We start from the raw sequence: 17,829 nt of genomic DNA on the forward strand, positions 1-17,829 counted from the left end.
TGTATCCAATGGTCGGTGACCACATGTATAGATTGATCACTGTGTATCCAATGGTCGGTGACCACACACACAGATTGTGATGTGTCCAGTATTTGGTGACCACAATTTGGCTTGAGAAGGAATGACTTCTGTGAATGAAGTTTCTGCTGACAATGTTTTGCAACCCATTTTGCAGTGTTTGCCATCATGGATCCTTCCAGTGTTCCTTCCGGCCCTGTCCGGCCATGTGCACCTTCTACGGCGATCGCCATTTCCGAACATTTGATGGTTTGGCCTTTGATTTCCTAGGAACATGTAAAGTTCATCTGGTGAAGGTGAGAGGTGGTGTCTCTTGTCCCCATTATATGACGACTGTCCATTGGTCATGACTTGTGGGCGGATCCCTCTGTACAGCCGCATTCGGTGTCACCCGACTGACAGAGTTTTCTTGCCTTTCAGAGTCTGACACCAACAATCTTCTCAGTGATTGTAGAAAACGTGAATTGTTACAGTGCTGGGACCATCTGCAGGAAATCCATCACCATCAATGTGGGAGAATCGCAGATCCTGTTTGATGATGACAGCGGAAATCCGGTAACTTTCTCCATAGTAACAGGAATCGTCCTATTGGATGAAGTGTGATGAGTTTGGGATGTCCCTCAACCTGACAGATGACTACACTGACCACATACACGGCTAGGGTCCTCCTCTGACCACATGCACGACTAGGGTCCTCCTCTGACCACATGCACGGCTAGGGTCCTCCTCTGACCACATACATGACTAGGGTCCTCCTCTGACCACATACATGGTTAGGGTCCTCTTCTGACCACATACATGGCTAGGGTCCTCCTCTGACCACATACACGGCTAGGGTCCTCCTCTGACCACATACATGGTTAGGGTCCTCTTCTGACCACATACACGGCTAGGGTCCTCCTCTGACCACATACATGGTTAGGGTCCTCTTCTGACCACATACACGGCTAGGGTCCTCCTCTGAAGACATACATGGCTAGGGTCCTCTTCTGGCCACATACACAGCTAGGGCCCTCCTCTGACCACATACATGGCTAGGGTCCTCTTCTGACCACATACATGGCTAGGGTCCTCTTCTGACCACATACACAGCTAGGGCCCTCCTCTGACCACATACATGGCTAGGGTCCTCCTCTGACCACATACATGGCTAGGGCCTTCCTCTGACCACATCCATGGCTAGGGCCCTCCTCTGACCACATACATGGCTAGGGCCCTCCTCTGACCACATACATGGCTAGGGCCCTCCTCTGACCACATACATGGCTAGGGTCCCCCTCTGACCACATACATGGCTAGGGCCTTCCTCTGACCACATCCATGGCTAGGGCCCTCCTATGACCACATACATGGCTAGGGCCCTCCTCTGACCACATACATGGCTAGGGCCCTCCTCTGACCACATACATGGCTAGGGTCCTCCTCTGACCACATACATGGCTAGGGCCTTCCTCTGACCACATCCATGGCTAGGGCCCTCCTCTGACCACATACATGGCTAGGGCCCTCCTCTGACCACATACATGGCTAGAGCCCTCCTCTGACCACATACATGGCTAGGGTCCCCCTCTGACCACATACATGGCTAGGGTCCTCCTCTGACCGCATACACAGCTAGGGCGCTCTAAAGTGTGTTCCAGTTTTCTAACTGAGCTAGTCTTGCATGGTTCTTGGTTGCAATATGTGGTTGGTAATATCTGATATCTATGTTCAGTCTGGAGGAAGCTGTATACTAATGGAAGCACCCAAGCAGAGTGTAGGAAGCGGTTTCATTACAGAAGGGACCAGCACGATGTCGTTAGTGATGGGGGAAGGTTTGGATGAAAGGGACCAGCACAATGTGGTTGGTGATGGGGGAAGGTTTGGATGAAAGGGACCAGCACAATGTGGTTGGTGATGGGGGAAGGTTTGGATGGAAGGGACCAGCACAATGTGGTTGGCGACAGTGGAAGGTTTGGATGGAAGGGACCAGCACAGTCTGGTTGGAGATGGGGTAAGGTTTGGATGGAAGGGACCAGCACAATGTGGTTGGTATTGGGGGAAGGTTTGGATGGAAGGGACCAGCACAATGTGGTTGGTGATGGGGGAAGGTTTGGATGGAAGGGACCAGCACAATGTGGTTGGTATTGGGGGAAGGTTTGGATGGAAGGGACCAGCACAATGTGGTTGGTGATGGGGGAAGGATTGGGTGGGAAGGGACCAGCACAATGTGGTTGGTGATGGGGGAAGGATTGGGTGGGAAGGGACCAGCACAATGTGGTTGGTGATGGGGGAAGGATTGGGTGGGAAGGGACCAGCACAATGTGGTTGGTGATGGGGGAAGGTTTGGATGAAAGGGACCAGCACAATGTGGTTGGTATTGGGGGAAGGTTTGGATGAAAGGGACCAGCACAATGTGGTTGGTATTTGGGGAAGGTTTGTGTCACGGACATGGCCAGAGCGGAGGCTGTTGGAGAGGACTGTGTGCAAGCCTGTTGCCCACCGATTATGGACCCTAGCATTTGAGGTGAATGAGAAATCCAGTCTGAACTGTATTAATCGGACTCAGTCATGTATATATTGTATGGGGACTCCTTACTGTATATTTGTGTCCCTGAAGAGGGAGGGGGGATTCCTCCAGCAGCCCCCTGCTGATAAGACTGATTCATTCTGCTGGGACACATCCTGTGAGGAGATGCTGGTGTTATCAACATGTGTTTATGTTAATTGAGAGAGCTGATCACATTAGCCACCAGCACTGGCTAATAGACGAATGGTCTAGGCTGAGGAGGGGGTAGATTGTTGTTTGTATTGTTAATTGTATTAATGTGTGAAGCTCGGTGCCCACAAGACTGTCATCTGGTCTGGGTACATTTTGTAGTAAATTAGGTCATGTTAATTAGGTTAGCTTTGAGTCATCCCTGCTGTATAAAGGTCTGTGAGATCTCAAAATAAAGGTAGTTCTGATGTACTCCAAGACTGGTGTTGTCTAGTTCTTGGGGTTCCTATAGCCAGATCCATTGGACTCGTGTTCCAGAACTTAGGAAGCGGTATATGACGGAAGCACTCAAGCGGAGTGTGGGGCGTTCCGTGACAGTTTGGATGGAAGGGACCAGCACAATGTGGTTGGTGATGGGGGAAGGTTTGGATGGAAGGGACCAGCGCAATGTGGTTGGTGATGGGGGAAGGATTGGGTGGGAAAGGACCAGCACAATGTGGTTAGTGATGGGGGAAGGTTTGGATGAAAGGGACCAGCACAGTGTGGTTAGTGATGGGGGAAGGTTTGGATGAAAGGGACCAGCACAATGTGGTTGGTGATGGGGGGAAGGTTTGGATGAAAGGGACCAGCACAATGTGGTTGGTGATGGAGGAAGGTTTGGATGGAAGGGACCAGCACAATGTGGTTGGCGACAGCGGAAGGTTTGGATGGAGGGGACCAGCACAGTCTGGTTGGAGATGGGGTAAGGTTTGGATGGAAGGGACCAGCACAATGTGGTTGGTATTGGGGGAAGGTTTGGATGGAAGGGACCAGCACAATGTGGTTGGTATTGGGGGAAGGTTTGGATGGAAGGGACCAGCACAATGTGGTTGGTATTGGGGGAAGGTTTGGATGGAAGGGACCAGCACAATGTGGTTGGTATTGGGGGAAGGTTTGGATGGAAGGGACCAGCACAATGTGGTTGGTATTGGGGGAAGGTTTGGATGGAAGGGACCAGCACAATGTGGTTGGTATTGGGGGAAGGTTTGGATGGAAGGGACCAGCACAGTCTGGTTGGAGATGGGGGGAAGGTTTGGATAGAAGGGACCAGCACAATGTGGTTGGTGATGGGGGAAGGATTGGATGGAAGGGACCAGCACAGTCTGGTTGGAGATGGGGGGAGGTTTGGATGGAAGGGACCAGCACAATGTGGTTGGTGATGGGGGAAGGTTTGGATGAAAGGGACCAGCACAATGTGGTTGGTGATGGGGGAAGGATTGGGTGGGAAAGGACCAGCACAATGTGGTTGGTATTGGGGGAAGGTTTGGATGGAAGGGACCAGCACAGTCTGGTTGGAGATGGGGGAAGGTTTGGATGGAAGGGACCAGCACAATGTGGTTGGTGATGGGGGAAGGTTTGGATGGAAGGGACCAGCACAATGTGGTTGGTGATGGGGGAAGGATTGGATGGAAGGGACCAGCACAATGTGGTTGGTGATGGGGGAAGGATTGGGTGGGAAGGGACCAGCACAATGTGGTTGGTATTGGGGGAAGGTTTGGATGGAAGGGACCAGCACAATAAGGTTGGTGATGGGGGAAGGATTGGATGGAAGGGACCAGCACAATGTGGTTGGTATTGGGGGAAGGTTTGGATGGAAGGGACCAGCACAATGTGGTTGGTATTGGGGGAAGGTTTGGATGGAAGGGACCAGCACAATGTGGTTGGTGATGGGGGAAGGTTTGGATGGAAGGGACCAGCACAATGTGGTTGGTGATGGGGGAAGGTTTGGATGGAAGGGACCAGCACAATGTGGTTGGTGATGGGGGAAGGTTTGGATGGAAGGTGTGACGGACCTGGCCGGGACAGAGGCTGTTGGAGAGGACTGGGTGCGGGCCTGTTGCCTTTTGATTATGGGCCCTGGCATTTGGGGGAATGGTGCTCTCTGTGAGCTGTATGCCTGGGGACCCTGGGGTTGGTGTTACTTTGGATTCAGCTCCATGTCCCCCCAAAAACACACAGACTCTGGGAACCCTTTATATGCTATATTAGAATGGTGACTGATTTATACCGTTGGGACTCGACTGTTAAATGCTAATGTCATCAATTCTGCTATAATGGATTTATTGTAAATAAGTCTAGTGTGGCTCTAAGAGTCTTTTCACCCATTGTTGTTTGTGTTAATTAACTGTGTGAAGCTCGGTGACCACAAGTCTGGGCGAAAGGTCATGTCTCAGTCACCTAGGCTGTATAAAGAATTAGATAATTAGCTCATGTTAATTAGGTTACGTTTGTATTGTTAGAATAATCTTCTCCTGTGTATATAAGACTGTATTCTGGTTCTGAATAAAGTCAGTTCTTGGTAGCAACAAGCAAGTGTCGCCTTGTTTGTGCTCAGAGAGGTTGGGATATCTGTATACAGACTGGGAGGTATATGACGGAAGCACTCAAGCGGAGTGTGGGACGTTCCGTGACATTGGTGGCAAGCAGCGGGAAAGCTTCCTGAAGTCTGGGACATCCAAACTTCCATCTGGATCCAAGGTCCAGATAGCAGGAGAGGAGAGGTACAGATACCAGCCGCCATGGATGAGGAATTCAGAAGGAGGTTGCGAGAGATGCAGATACATCACAGAGGACCAGTATCGGAGCAGGTCCTGCTGGGATGGTGTGATTCTATTCGCTGCAAACTCTGGAAGGAAGCGCTAGCCCGTGAGCAGCGACACCAGGGAAAAGTTCTCCCCTCCATCGAGGAAAGGTACTGGTCGCAGTACGGACTGCGGGTGCGGTTTTTGGGAGAAAAACCACACAAGAAGCAGACAGCTGAATTAAGCAGGCTGGTCTGGGCAGAGATAAAGCTGGATGAGAGCTACAGAGCCCTCCGGTGGCATGTATCCCAAGCATGTCCCTGGATAGCGGATGACAGCCCAACGGAAGGCTTAAGCTACGGCGGCTTGGGACTGTTGTTTGTGAAGCTGACAGGGGACCCTAACTTTGGGAGTGATTTGGAGCGGCGGGTGGACGAAATCATGGATTTCAGAGAAGGGCTACTAAACATTTCGGAAGTGCACTGGGCACAGGAAGATTTGGAGTTTCTGGCCGTTCAGGAATGGGAGCTAGAGATCGCCTACAGACGGCTGCTAGACATTGCTCAGTGCCAGGGCTGGGCTCCCTTTGCCTGGGACTATCAGGAAATACCAGCTGACAACCCTGAAATCCTGGCTGAAGAGTCGGCAATGTGGCAGAGCAATAGTGTGCTTTGCCAACCTGCCCCCACAGCTATGGAGGCGGAGGTCTTATGGCGGATGCAGCAAGTGCTGACTGACCTTGATGATCCTGTTTCTGCATGGGATGATCTTGGATGGAGGAATGTGCCTGTCCAGCAGCATGCCAGAGAATCTGCAGTGGAAAATCTGGAGATTGCCATCCCCAAAGCTGAAGTGCTGACAACAGGTCAGAGCTCTGCTAACCTCTGCCCAGCACTGATAACATCTTCTGGGTTCCACGGAGAGGAGATGGTGAACCTCCATCCCCAGACACCAGTTGCAGAGACATGGGATTTGATAGACTTTTCTGCTGAGGAAGAACAACCTGATGAGCCTCCAGCAGAAGAGCTGCTATCAGGGCCAAAGTTCACTGTGTTCTGCCCAGCACCAACAGTGGCTTCAGCCTTCCTGAGAGAAGAGGTAGTCGGCCTTTCTCCCACAACACTGACAGGGACATGTGATTTTCTGCCAGCAGCATCTATGGAGTTAAAACAAACTTCTCCAGCTGAAGATCTGGTAACTGAACAGAGGGTCCAAGACCTCTGTCCCACACTTTTACCAATTCCAGAGACTGGGGATTTAATAGACGTTTCTGTAGAGGAGGAACCACCTGGCAAACCCCCAGCAGAAGTGCTGGCAACCGGACAGAGGGTCCAAGACCTCTGCCCCACATCTGCAGCAATTGTGGAGGCTCAGGGTGAGAAGATGACAATCACTTCCCAGCAGCAGATACAGGGGGAGAAGGGAGAGGAGGTGTGTGTTGTCCCTCCCCAACAGTTGGCCAGGGTGGAGGAAGTGGGCTTTCCTCCCCAGCAAAGATCCGTGTACCTGGGAGACAGTACCATCGACATGTCATCCCAGCAGCCAGATGAGGGAATGGAAAAGGAAGTAGCCGGCTCACCTCCCCAATGGCAGCTACACAGTTGGGGCAGGTGGCTGGCTTCCTCCACTCCCAAACGGTTAGCCGGAGCGGAGGATGCGGAGTCCCCAGCAGAAGTGCTGGCAACAGGGCAGAGTGCTACCAACCTCTGCCCAGCACCGGCAACAACTACAGAGTTCCAGGGAGGCGGGGCAGTCGGCCTCCCTCTCCAACAGTTAGCCGGAACAGATGGTGTGGGGTTTCCAGCAGAAGGGCTGGCAACAGGGCTGAGGACTGCTGGACTCTGCCCTCAACTAACAGAGGATGGATTTCCTGTGAAGGTGGATGGGACTTCAGTCTTCACCTGTATACCCCAGGGATGCTGGGCAGTGGGCCCCGATCCCCAAAGGCATGACAGAGTGAGCCCAGTCCCCCTGTCTTCTCTCCAGCGGCAGAAAGGACTCCAGGGAGAAGGGCCAGTCCAGGCCTCTCCCCAGCGGCAGATATGTTCTCTGAGAGAGGCAGAGGTTGGCTGGGTGAGTAATACTCTGTTTGGAATAATTTATTTGGGGTACTGTGTGGGTACAGGCATTAGAGGACTGGAACTATGGACTAACTTCGGAGTCAACCCGTCTGGGGTCTCCTCCTGTGTTAGTCTCCTGCCGAAAGAGGAGAAATGTCACAGACCTAGCCAGAACAGAGGCTGTTGGAGAGGACTGGGTGTGGGCCTGTTGCCTTTTGATTATGGGCCCTAGCATTTGGGGGAATGGTGCTCTCTGTGAGCTGTATGCCTGGGGACCCTGGGGTTGGTGTTACTTTGGATTCAGCTCCATGTCCCCCCAAAAACACACAGACTCTGGGAACCCTTTATATGCCATATTAGAATGGTGACTGATTTATACCGTTGGGACTCGTACTGTTAAATGCTAATGTCATCAATTCTGCTATAATGTGTTTATTGTAAATAAGTCTAGTGTGGCTCTAAGAGTCTTTTCACCCATTGTTATTTGTGTTGATATAACTGTGTGAAGCTCGGTGACCACAAGTCTGGGCGAAAGGTCATGTCTCAGTCACCTAGGCTGTATAAAGGATTAGATAATTAGCTCATGTTAATTAGGTTACGTTTGTATTGTTAGAATAATCTTCTCCTGTGTATATAAGACTGTATTCTGGTTCTGAATAAAGTCAGTTCTTGGTAGCAACAAGCAAGTGTTGCCTTGTGTTGTGCTCAGAGAGGTTGGGATATCTGTATACAGACTGGGAGGGAGTGGTATATGACGGAAGCACTCAAGAGGAGTGTGGGACGTTCCGTGACAGAAGGGACCAGCACAATGTGGTTGGTGATGGAGGAAGGTTTGGATGGAAGGGACCGGCACAGTCTGGTTGGTGATGGAAAGGGACCACATTTTGGTTGGAGGGTCAGGAACAGAGTGTAGTTACAGGCAGGGAGTGGAGGGGTCGGGTCTGATGATCTGTTCTTATATATCAGAGTACAGCCAGCATTATGGATGAACGGCAGGAGCTGCACATCTGGCAGGCCGGATTCTTTACCTTTGTTCACTTTCCCTGGGAGGACATCACAATCCTGTGGGACCAACGAACGACCGTCCATGTGCAAGCGGGACCTCGGTGGCAGGTAAAGTAGACCTGATCTCATCTCCCCCCATACTCTGATCTCATCTCCCCCCCATACTCTGATTTCATCTGATCTCATCTCCCCCCTCACTCTGATCTCATCTCCCCCCTCACTCTGATCTCATCTCCCCCCTCTGGTCTCATCTCCCCCCTCTCTCTGATCTCATCTCCCCCTCACCCTGATCTCATCTCCCCCCTCACCCTGATCTCATCTGATCTCATCTCCCCCCATACTCTGATCTCATCTGATCTCATCTCCCCCTCACCCTGATCTCATCTGATCTCATCTCCCCCCATACTCTGATCTCATCCCCCCCCCATACTCTGATTTCATCTGATCTCATCTCCCCCCTCACTCTGATCTCATCTCCCCCCTCACTCTGATCTCATCTCCCCCCTCTGGTCTCATCTCCCCCCTCTCTCTGATCTCATCTCCCCCCTCACCCTGTTCTCATCTCCCCCATACTCTGATCTCATCTGATCTCATCTCCCCCCATACCCTGATCTCATCTCCCCCATACTCTGATCTCATCTCCCCCCTCACCCTGATCTCATCTCCCCCATACTCTGATCTCATCTTTCCCCCATACTCTGATCTCATCTGATCTCATCTCCCCCCATACCCTGATCTCATCTCCCCCCTCACCCTGATCTCATCTGATCTCATCTCCCCCTCTCTCTGATCTCATGTCCCCCCATACCCTGATCTCATCTGATCTCATCTCCCCCTCTCTCTGATCTCATCTCCCCCTCTCTCTGATCTCATCTCTCCCCCTCTCTCTGATCTCATCTCCCCCCTCACCCTGATCTCATCTCCCCCTCTCTCTGATCTCATCTCTCCCCCTCTCTCTGATCGCATCTCTCCCCCTCTCTCTGATCTCATCTCTCCCCCTCTCTCTGATCTCATCTCCCCCCTCACCCTGATCTCATCTCCCCCTCTCTCTGATCTCATCTCTCCCCCTCTCTCTGATCGCATCTCTCCCCCTCTCTCTGATCTCATCTCCCCCTCTCTCTGATCTCATCTCCCCCTCACTCTGATCTCATCTCCCCCCTCACTTTGATCTCATCTCCCCCTCACTCTGATCTCATCTCCCCCTCTCTCTGATCTCATCTCCCCCTCACTCTGATCTCATCTCCCCCCTCACTCTGATCTCATCTCCCCCTCACTCTGATCTCATCTCCCCCTCTCTCTGATCTCATCTCCCCCTCTCTCTGATCTCTTCTCTCCCCCTCTCTCTGATCTCATCTCCCCCTCACTCTGATCTCATCTCCCCCCTCACTCTGATCTCATCTCCCCCTCTCTCTGATCTCATCTCCCCCTCTCTCTGATCTCTTCTCTCCCCCTCTCTCTGATCTCATCTCCCCCTCACTCTGATCTCATCTCCCCCCTCACTCTGATCCCATCCCCCCCCCCCCCCTCACTCTGATCTCATCTCCCCCTCACTCTGATCTCATCTCCCCCCTCACTCTGATCTCATCTCCCCCTCTCTCTGATCTCATCTCCCCCTCTCTCTGATCTCATCTCCCCCTCTCTCTGATCTCATCTCCCCCTCTCTCTGATCTCTTCTCTCCCCCTCTCTCTGATCTCTTCTCTCCCCCTCTCTCTGATCTCATCTCCCCCTCTCTCTGATCTCATCTCCCCCTCTCTCTGATCTCATCTCCCCCTCTCTCTGATCTCATCTCTCCCCCTCTCTCTGATCTCATCTCTCCCCGTCTCTCTGATCTCATCTCCCCCCTCTCTCTGATCTCATCTCCCCCTCTCTCTGATCTCATCTCCCCCCTCACTCTGATCTCATCTCCCCCCTCACTCTGATCTCATCTCCCCCACTCTCTGATCTCATCTCCCCCCTCACTCTGATCTCATCTCCCCCACTCTCTGATCTCATGTCCCCCCATACCCTGATCTCATCTGATCTCATCTCCCCCCTCACCATGATCTCATCTCCCCCCCTCACCCTGATCTCATGTCCCTCCATACCCTGATCTCATCTCCCCCCATACCCTGATCTCATCTGATCTCATCTCCCCTTCACCCTGATCTCATCTCCCCCCATACCCTGATCTCCTCTCCCCCAACCTGATTTAATCTACACCCCATCTCCATTTTCTCCTCATTTCCCCTCATTCTAATCTCATCTCCCCCAATCTGATCTCTTATCCCCCCATACCCTGATCTCAACTCCCCCCTCTCTCTGATCTCATCTCCCCCCTCTCTCTGATCTCATCTCCCCCCTCTCTCTGATCTCATCTCCCCCCTTCACCTGATCTCATCATTTGCCTCTCCCTGATATCCTCCATATCCCCCTTCATCATGCTTTTTTCTGGCATTTCAGGGATTGTTGGCCGGACTTTGTGGAAACTTTGACCTAAAAACAGTGAATGAGATGAGATCTCCAGACAGCTACGAGCTGAGCAACCCTCAGGAATTCGGGAATAGCTGGGCGGCCACCGAGGTAAAATGATCATCAGAGTTCCACCCGATACATTGTTACAGTATATAGGTAGAGTGTACACGGTCTCTGTGGGTGGTGCTCTTTGCCGGTAGTGGTCTCTGTGGGTGGTGGTCTCTGTGGGTGGTGGTCTCTGTGGGTGGCGGTCTCTGTGGGTGGCGGTCTCTGTGGGTGGCGGTCTCTGTGGGTAGTGGTCTCTGACGGTGGCGGTCTCTGTCGGTGGCGGTCTCTGCTGGTAGCGGTCTCTGCGGGTGGCGGTCTCTGTGGGTGGCGGTCTCTGTGGGTGGCGGTCTCCGTCGGTAGCGGTCTCTGTGGGTGGTGGTCTCTGTGGGTGGCGGTCTCTGTGGGTGGCGGTCTCTGTCGGTAGCGGTCTCTGCCAGTAGCAGTCTCTGCCAGTAGCAGTCTCTGTGGGTGGCGGTCTCTGTGGGTGGCGGTCTCTGTGGGTGGCGGTCTCTGCGGGTGGCGGTCTCTGCCGGTAGCGGTCTGTCGGTGGCGGTCTCTGGCGGTGGCGGTCTCTGCTGGTAGCGGTCTCTGTCGGCGGCGGTCTCTGCCGGTAGCGGTCTCTGCGGGTGGCGGTCTCTGTGGGTGGCGGTCTCTGTGGGTGGCGGTCTCTGTGGGTGGCGGTCTCTGTGGGTGGCTGTCTCCGTCGGTAGCGGTCTCTGCCAGTAGCAGTCTCTGTGGGTGGCGGTCTCCGTCGGTAGCGGTCTCTGTGGGTGGTGGTCTCTGTGGGTGGTGGTCTCTGTGGGTGGCGGTCTCTGTGGGTGGCTGTCTCCATCGGTAGCAGTCTCTGCCAGTAGCAGTCTCTGTGGGTGGCGGTCTCTGTGGGTGGCGGTCTCTGTGGGTGGCGGTCTCTGCCAGTAGCAGTCTCTGTCGGTGGTGGTCTCTGTGGGTTGCGGTCTCCGTCGGTAGCGGTCTCTGCCAGTAGCAGTCTCTGTGGGTGGTGGTCTCTGTGGGTGGCGGTCTCTGCCAGTAGCAGTCTCTGTCGGTGGTGGTCTCTGTGGGTGGCGGTCTCTGCCAGTAGCAGTCTCTGTGGGTGGTGGTCTCTGTGGGTGGCGGTCTCCGTCGGTAGCGGTCTCTGTGGGTGGCGGTCTCCGTCGGTAGCTGTCTCTGTGGGTGGTGGTCTCTGTTGGTGGCGGTCTCTGTGGGTGGTGGTCTCTGTGGTTGGCGGTCTCTGCCAGTAGCAGTCTCTGTGGGTGGTGGTCTCTGTGGGTGGCGGTCTCTGCGGGTGGCGGTCTCTGCGGGTGGCGGTCTCTGCCGGTAGTGGTCTCTGCCGGTGGTGGTCTCTGTGGGTGGTGGTCTCTGTGTGTGGTGGTCTCTGTGTGTGGTGGTCTCTGTGGGTGGTGGTCTCTGTGGGTGGCGGTCTCTGTGGGTGGCGGTCTCTGTGGGTGGCGGTCTCTGTGGGTGGCGGTCTCTGCGGGTAGTGGTCTCTGACGGTGGCGGTCTCTGTCGGTGGCGGTCTCTGCTGGTAGCGGTCTCTGCGGGTGGCGGTCTCTGTGGGTGGCGGTCTCTGTGGGTGGCGGTCTCCGTCGGTAGCGGTCTCTGTGGGTGGTGGTCTCTGTGGGTGGCGGTCTCTGTGGGTGGCGGTCTCTGTCGGTAGCGGTCTCTGCCAGTAGCAGTCTCTGCCAGTAGCAGTCTCTGTGGGTGGCGGTCTCTGTGGGTGGCGGTCTCTGTGGGTGGCGGTCTCTGTGGGTGGTGGTCTCTGCGGGTGGCGGTCTCTGCCGGTAGCGGCTTGTCGGTGGCGGTCTCTGGCGGTGGCGGTCTCTGCTGGTAGCGGTCTCTGTCGGCGGCGGTCTCTGCCGGTAGCGGTCTCTGCGGGTGGCGGTCTCTGTGGGTGGCGGTCTCTGTGGGTGGCGGTCTCTGTGGGTGGCTGTCTCCATCGGTAGCGGTCTCTGCCAGTAGCAGTCTCTGTGGGTGGCGGTCTCCGTCGGTAGCGGTCTCTGTGGGTGGTGGTCTCTGTGGGTGGTGGTCTCTGTGGGTGGCGGTCTCTGTGGGTGGCTGTCTCCGTCGGTAGCAGTCTCTGCCAGTAGCAGTCTCTGTGGGTGGCGGTCTCTGTGGGTGGCGGTCTCTGTGGGTGGTGGTCTCTGCCAGTAGCAGTCTCTGTCGGTGGTGGTCTCTGTGGGTTGCGGTCTCCGTCGGTAGCGGTCTCTGCCAGTAGCAGTCTCTGTGGGTGGTGGTCTCTGTGAGTGGCGGTCTCTGCCAGTAGCAGTCTCTGTCGGTGGTGGTCTCTGTGGGTGGCGGTCTCTGCCAGTAGCAGTCTCTGTGGGTGGTGGTCTCTGTGGGTGGCGGTCTCTGTGGGTGGCGGTCTCTGTCGGTAGCGGTCTCTGCCAGTAGCAGTCTCTGCCAGTAGCAGTCTCTGTGGGTGGCGGTCTCTGTGGGTGGCGGTCTCTGTGGGTGGCGGTCTCTGTGGGTGGTGGTCTCTGCGGGTGGCGGTCTCTGCCGGTAGCGGCTTGTCGGTGGCGGTCTCTGGCGGTGGCGGTCTCTGCTGGTAGCGGTCTCTGTCGGCGGCGGTCTCTGCCGGTAGCGGTCTCTGCGGGTGGCGGTCTCTGTGGGTGGCGGTCTCTGTGGGTGGCGGTCTCTGTGGGTGGCTGTCTCCATCGGTAGCGGTCTCTGCCAGTAGCAGTCTCTGTGGGTGGCGGTCTCCGTCGGTAGCGGTCTCTGTGGGTGGTGGTCTCTGTGGGTGGTGGTCTCTGTGGGTGGCGGTCTCTGTGGGTGGCTGTCTCCGTCGGTAGCAGTCTCTGCCAGTAGCAGTCTCTGTGGGTGGCGGTCTCTGTGGGTGGCGGTCTCTGTGGGTGGTGGTCTCTGCCAGTAGCAGTCTCTGTCGGTGGTGGTCTCTGTGGGTTGCGGTCTCCGTCGGTAGCGGTCTCTGCCAGTAGCAGTCTCTGTGGGTGGTGGTCTCTGTGAGTGGCGGTCTCTGCCAGTAGCAGTCTCTGTCGGTGGTGGTCTCTGTGGGTGGCGGTCTCTGCCAGTAGCAGTCTCTGTGGGTGGTGGTCTCTGTGGGTGGCGGTCTCCGTCGGTAGCGGTCTCTGTGGGTGGCGGTCCCCGTCGGTAGCTGTCTCTGTGGGTGGTGGTCTCTGTTGGTGGCGGTCTCTGTGGGTGGTGGTCTCTGTGGGTGGCGGTCTCTGCCAGTAGCAGTCTCTGTGGGTGGTGGTCTCTGTGGGTGGCGGTCTCTGCGGGTGGCGGTCTCTGCGGGTGGCGGTCTCTGCCGGTAGCGGTCTCTGCCGGCGGTGGTCTCTGTGGGTGGTGGTCTCTGTGTGTGGTGGTCTCTGTGTGTGGTGGTCTCTGTGGGTGGTGGTCTCTGTGGGTGGCGGTCTCTGTCGTCAGCGGTCTCTGTCGGTGGCGGTCTCTGTCGGTGGCGGTCTCTGCTGGTAGAGGTCTCTGTCGGCGGCGGTCTCTGCGGGTGGCGGTCTCTGCGGGTGGCGGTCTCTGTGGGTGGTGGTGTCTGTGGGTGGCGGTCTCTGCGGGTGGCGGTCTCTGCTGGTGGCGGTCTCTGTGGGTGACGGTCTCCATCGGTAGAGGTCTCTGCTAGTAGCAGTCTCTGTGGGTGGTGGTCTCTGTGGGTGGTGGTCCCTGTGGGTGGTGGTCTCTGCCAGTAGCAGTCTCTGTCGGTGGTGGTCTCTGTGGGTGGGGGTCTCTGCCAGTAGCAGTCTCTGTGGGTGGCGGTCTCTGCGGGTGGCGGTCTCTGCGGGTAGCGGTCTTTGCGGGTGGCGGTCTCTGCGGGTGGCGGTCTCTGCCGGTTGCGGTCTCTGCCGGTGGCGGTCTCTGTCGGTGGTGGTCTCTGTCTGTGGTGGTCCCTGCCAGTAGCAGTCTCTGTGGGTGGCGGTCTCTGTGGGTGGCGGTCTCTGGCGGTGGCGGTCTCTGCTGGTAGCGGTCTCTGGGGTGGCGGTCTCTGGGGGTGGCGGTCTCTGTGGGTGGTGGTCTCTGTGGGTGGCGGTCTCTGTGGGTGGCGGTCTCTGTGGGTGGCGGTCTCCGTCGGTAGCGGTCTCTGTGGGTGGTGGTCTCTGTGGGTGGCGGTCTCTGGGGGTGGCGGTCTCTGTGGGTGGTGGTCTCTGTGGGTGGTGGTCTCTGTGGGTGGCGGTCTCTGTGGGTGGCGGTCTCCGTCGGTAGCGGTCTCTGTGGGTGGTGGTCTCTGTGGGTGGCGGTCTCTGTGGGTGGCGGTCTCCATCAGTAGCGGTCTCTGCTAGTAGCAGTCTCTGTGGGTGGTGGTCTCTGTGGGTGGTGGTCTCTGTTGGTGGCGGTCTCTGCCGGTAGCGGTCTCTGCCGGTAGCGGTCTCTGTCGGCGGTGGTCTCTGCCGGCGGTGGTCTCTGCTGGTAGCAGTCTCTGCGGGTGGCGGTCTCTGTGGGTGGTGGTCTCTGTGGGTGGTGGTCTCTGTCAGTGACGGTCTCTGCGGGTGGTGGTCTCTGTCGGTGTTGGTCTCTGACGGTAGCAGTCTCTGCGGGTGGCGGTCTCTGTCGGTGGTGGTCTCTGTCGGTACCGGTCTCTGTGGGTGGTGGTCTCTGTCAGTGGCGGTCTCTGCGGGTGGTGGTCTCTGTCGGTGGCGGTCTCTCTCGGCTCTCATTTACTCATGCCTTTTTCCTGTCTCCAGTGTGCAGACAGCCCAGACACCCGGAACCCTTGCACTCTCAACCCTCTCCGGGAGCCATTCGCCAAGAAGGAGTGCGCCATATTACTGAGTGAAGTGTTTGAAGCCTGCCACCCAGTGGTGAGTTCCTGTACTGCCTGCAGTACTCCCTGATAGCTTTATGGGGGTTTGGTTACAAGGATCTGGGGAACACAATCCTTCACATGTTGGGGAGCTGGCAGCTGCTATTGACCTGGGGGGCCCCAGCTGTGGCTCACACCCCCCTTATTGCAGCAGTGGGGGCCTTCTCATATATGGAGCAGCATGTTCTCTTGTGGGAGGTACACTGTCTATTTCTGAAGACCTTGTACAGAGTTGCTGAAAGCTTCATGCTTGTGAATGGTTGGATCGGACGGCCTTTTGAGGTTGGCTCGGGTGTGCATTTGGGGTGTCTTTTGAGAACTCTGCTGTACGCGTTCGCAATCTATCCCTTCATCAGGAGCTAAGAGGGCAGGCCATTGTGTGGAGTGCCTTCAGGGAAACCTGCTGAGCCTCCTCTGAGGGTCATGGCCTATGCTGTTGACGTGTCTGTTTTCATCTCTGGGACAGAGGAGGAGGTGGTCTCGGTGATGGAGCAGTATGCTGAGGCATCTGGCTCAAAGATCAATCAGGATAAAAGTGAAGTTTTCTGGATGGGTGAGGAAGGCGACAGCTTTGAGATTCCGGACGTCTTCCCAGAGCCCCGACCAGGAATTATAAAGTTTTAGGCATCAAATTTGGTCCCGGCGATTATGGCCTAGCAAATTGGGAAAGCAGGCTACAAGATGCCGATGCCAAGGTTGCCACCTGGGAGGATTGGAAACTCTCTTACAGGGAAAGAATTGACCTGATTAAAACTTACCTGATCCCGGTATTTCTGTATGTCAGCTTTGTCTGTGTTTTGCCAGTGTCTCTCTATGTGAGAATCTACAGCTGTTTCTTCCAGCTGTTATGGGGGAACAAACTGAATCTCGTTAAGAGGTCTGTAACCTACCTTCCCAGGTGGATGGGTGGCCTAGGTTTGGTCAACCCGGTGGTATTGTTTTTGAAACCGAATTTTGGTAACATGCTGGCAGAGGAACCGCCTGGGTGGGTTGGTATTTTGGGCCAGTGAAAAACCTGAGGGTCCGACATGGTGAGCTCCCGGCTTATGTTGCTCCATGCCTAAAAATGCTTTGGCAGTGGCGAGTGACGGTGGAGGAAATTAAGTGTCTTCCTAGGAAGGACCTGGAGAGGAGAGCTGTTGAATCTGCCTTTAGCGAGCCACTGGCCTTGAGGGATTGCTCAGGCCCTGTTATGTGGGAGGGTCTGATTTTGCTCAATCTAGAGAGAATCCCTTTTAAGTTTCGGGATTTGGCCTGACGCTCGTTTCATGGCAGACTCTATGTGAAGGGCAACCTGAAGCATCGCTCTGCAGAGAACTGTGGTTGTCCAAGGGTGGAGGAGACAATGCACATTTCTTGCTTCAGTGCCCCTTTAATATAGAAGTCTATAAGTGGGTGGGTGGGGCTCTGGGTATTCCTTTCCTTTCCCACTTGAGTTATGTGGAGTTGTCGTACCGGGATTTTGAGACACATCGGGATTTTGAGACACTTTTTCTAGTTAGTTAGCTTAGCTTAGTAGTCCGTTTCTTTACATGGAATGCATGGTGTCGGGTTTCCATTCGGAAAAAAGTCTTTCCTGTCGAGGTGGTGGTGCACAGCATTCTGGGTGAGGTTGGGAAGATTCGGGGTCTTGAGAAGGACAGGTGGCGGCCGGGGGTCTGGACAAAGGCGTGGAGGAATATCAGGTCTCCGTAGCTGTTGTCTGTTAGTCTCTGGGTGTGCGGCTTTCTTTCTGTCCTTTCATGTCCCTAGATTTTTATAAGATCAGATTATTGGAAAAAGGCCGCATGTATGGGATACATGTGTAATGGTTTCTTAGCCTGATGTGGTGTTTAGGTGGGGGGGAGGGGCTTTGTGGTGCATTATAATAATAATAATGTAGCAAGGTCCCAGGCCTCCTTCAGTCTAATGAGAACTTTCAGAACCAAGAGCTGCTGACATCCTTCCATATAGAGTGGGTTGTAAGGCATAGTGGGTGTAATATAAAGTAGATTCATTGGGTGCCAGACACTTCTTGAATGCAAAGAGATTTTATTTCTCTTGAACAGAACTTTGGGAGAGAGGGTAAGGTCCAGGACACCCTTAGGTAGTTGCAATGTTAATTTGGCAGACTCCGAGACTTCTACAGGAGGACAGCCATGCAGAGACAGGCATCCAGCAAGACATCACATCTGCATGAGTAGGATCTCCTATGGTAACAGTCTTTAACTGTTTCTAACACAAAGTGT

At 55.0% G+C, this 17,829-nt stretch overlaps 1 protein-coding gene across 1 annotated transcript in view; it reads left to right on the top strand.

The window, feature by feature from the left end:
• Window positions 1-17,829, top strand: part of OTOG (otogelin) — a 310,396-nt gene that overhangs the window by 100,447 nt on the left and 192,120 nt on the right. Inside the window, exons 23-27 of the mRNA XM_073605993.1 lie at window positions 176-314; window positions 439-573; window positions 8,304-8,450; window positions 10,783-10,902; window positions 15,483-15,599. Of these exons, the coding sequence (XP_073462094.1) occupies window positions 176-314; window positions 439-573; window positions 8,304-8,450; window positions 10,783-10,902; window positions 15,483-15,599 (658 nt within the window). The remainder of the gene's footprint in view (window positions 1-175; window positions 315-438; window positions 574-8,303; window positions 8,451-10,782; window positions 10,903-15,482; window positions 15,600-17,829) is intronic.

This window comes from Aquarana catesbeiana, linkage group LG11, assembly GCF_042186555.1.
Source record: "Aquarana catesbeiana isolate 2022-GZ linkage group LG11, ASM4218655v1, whole genome shotgun sequence".
Classification (NCBI taxonomy): domain Eukaryota; kingdom Metazoa; phylum Chordata; class Amphibia; order Anura; family Ranidae; genus Aquarana; species Aquarana catesbeiana.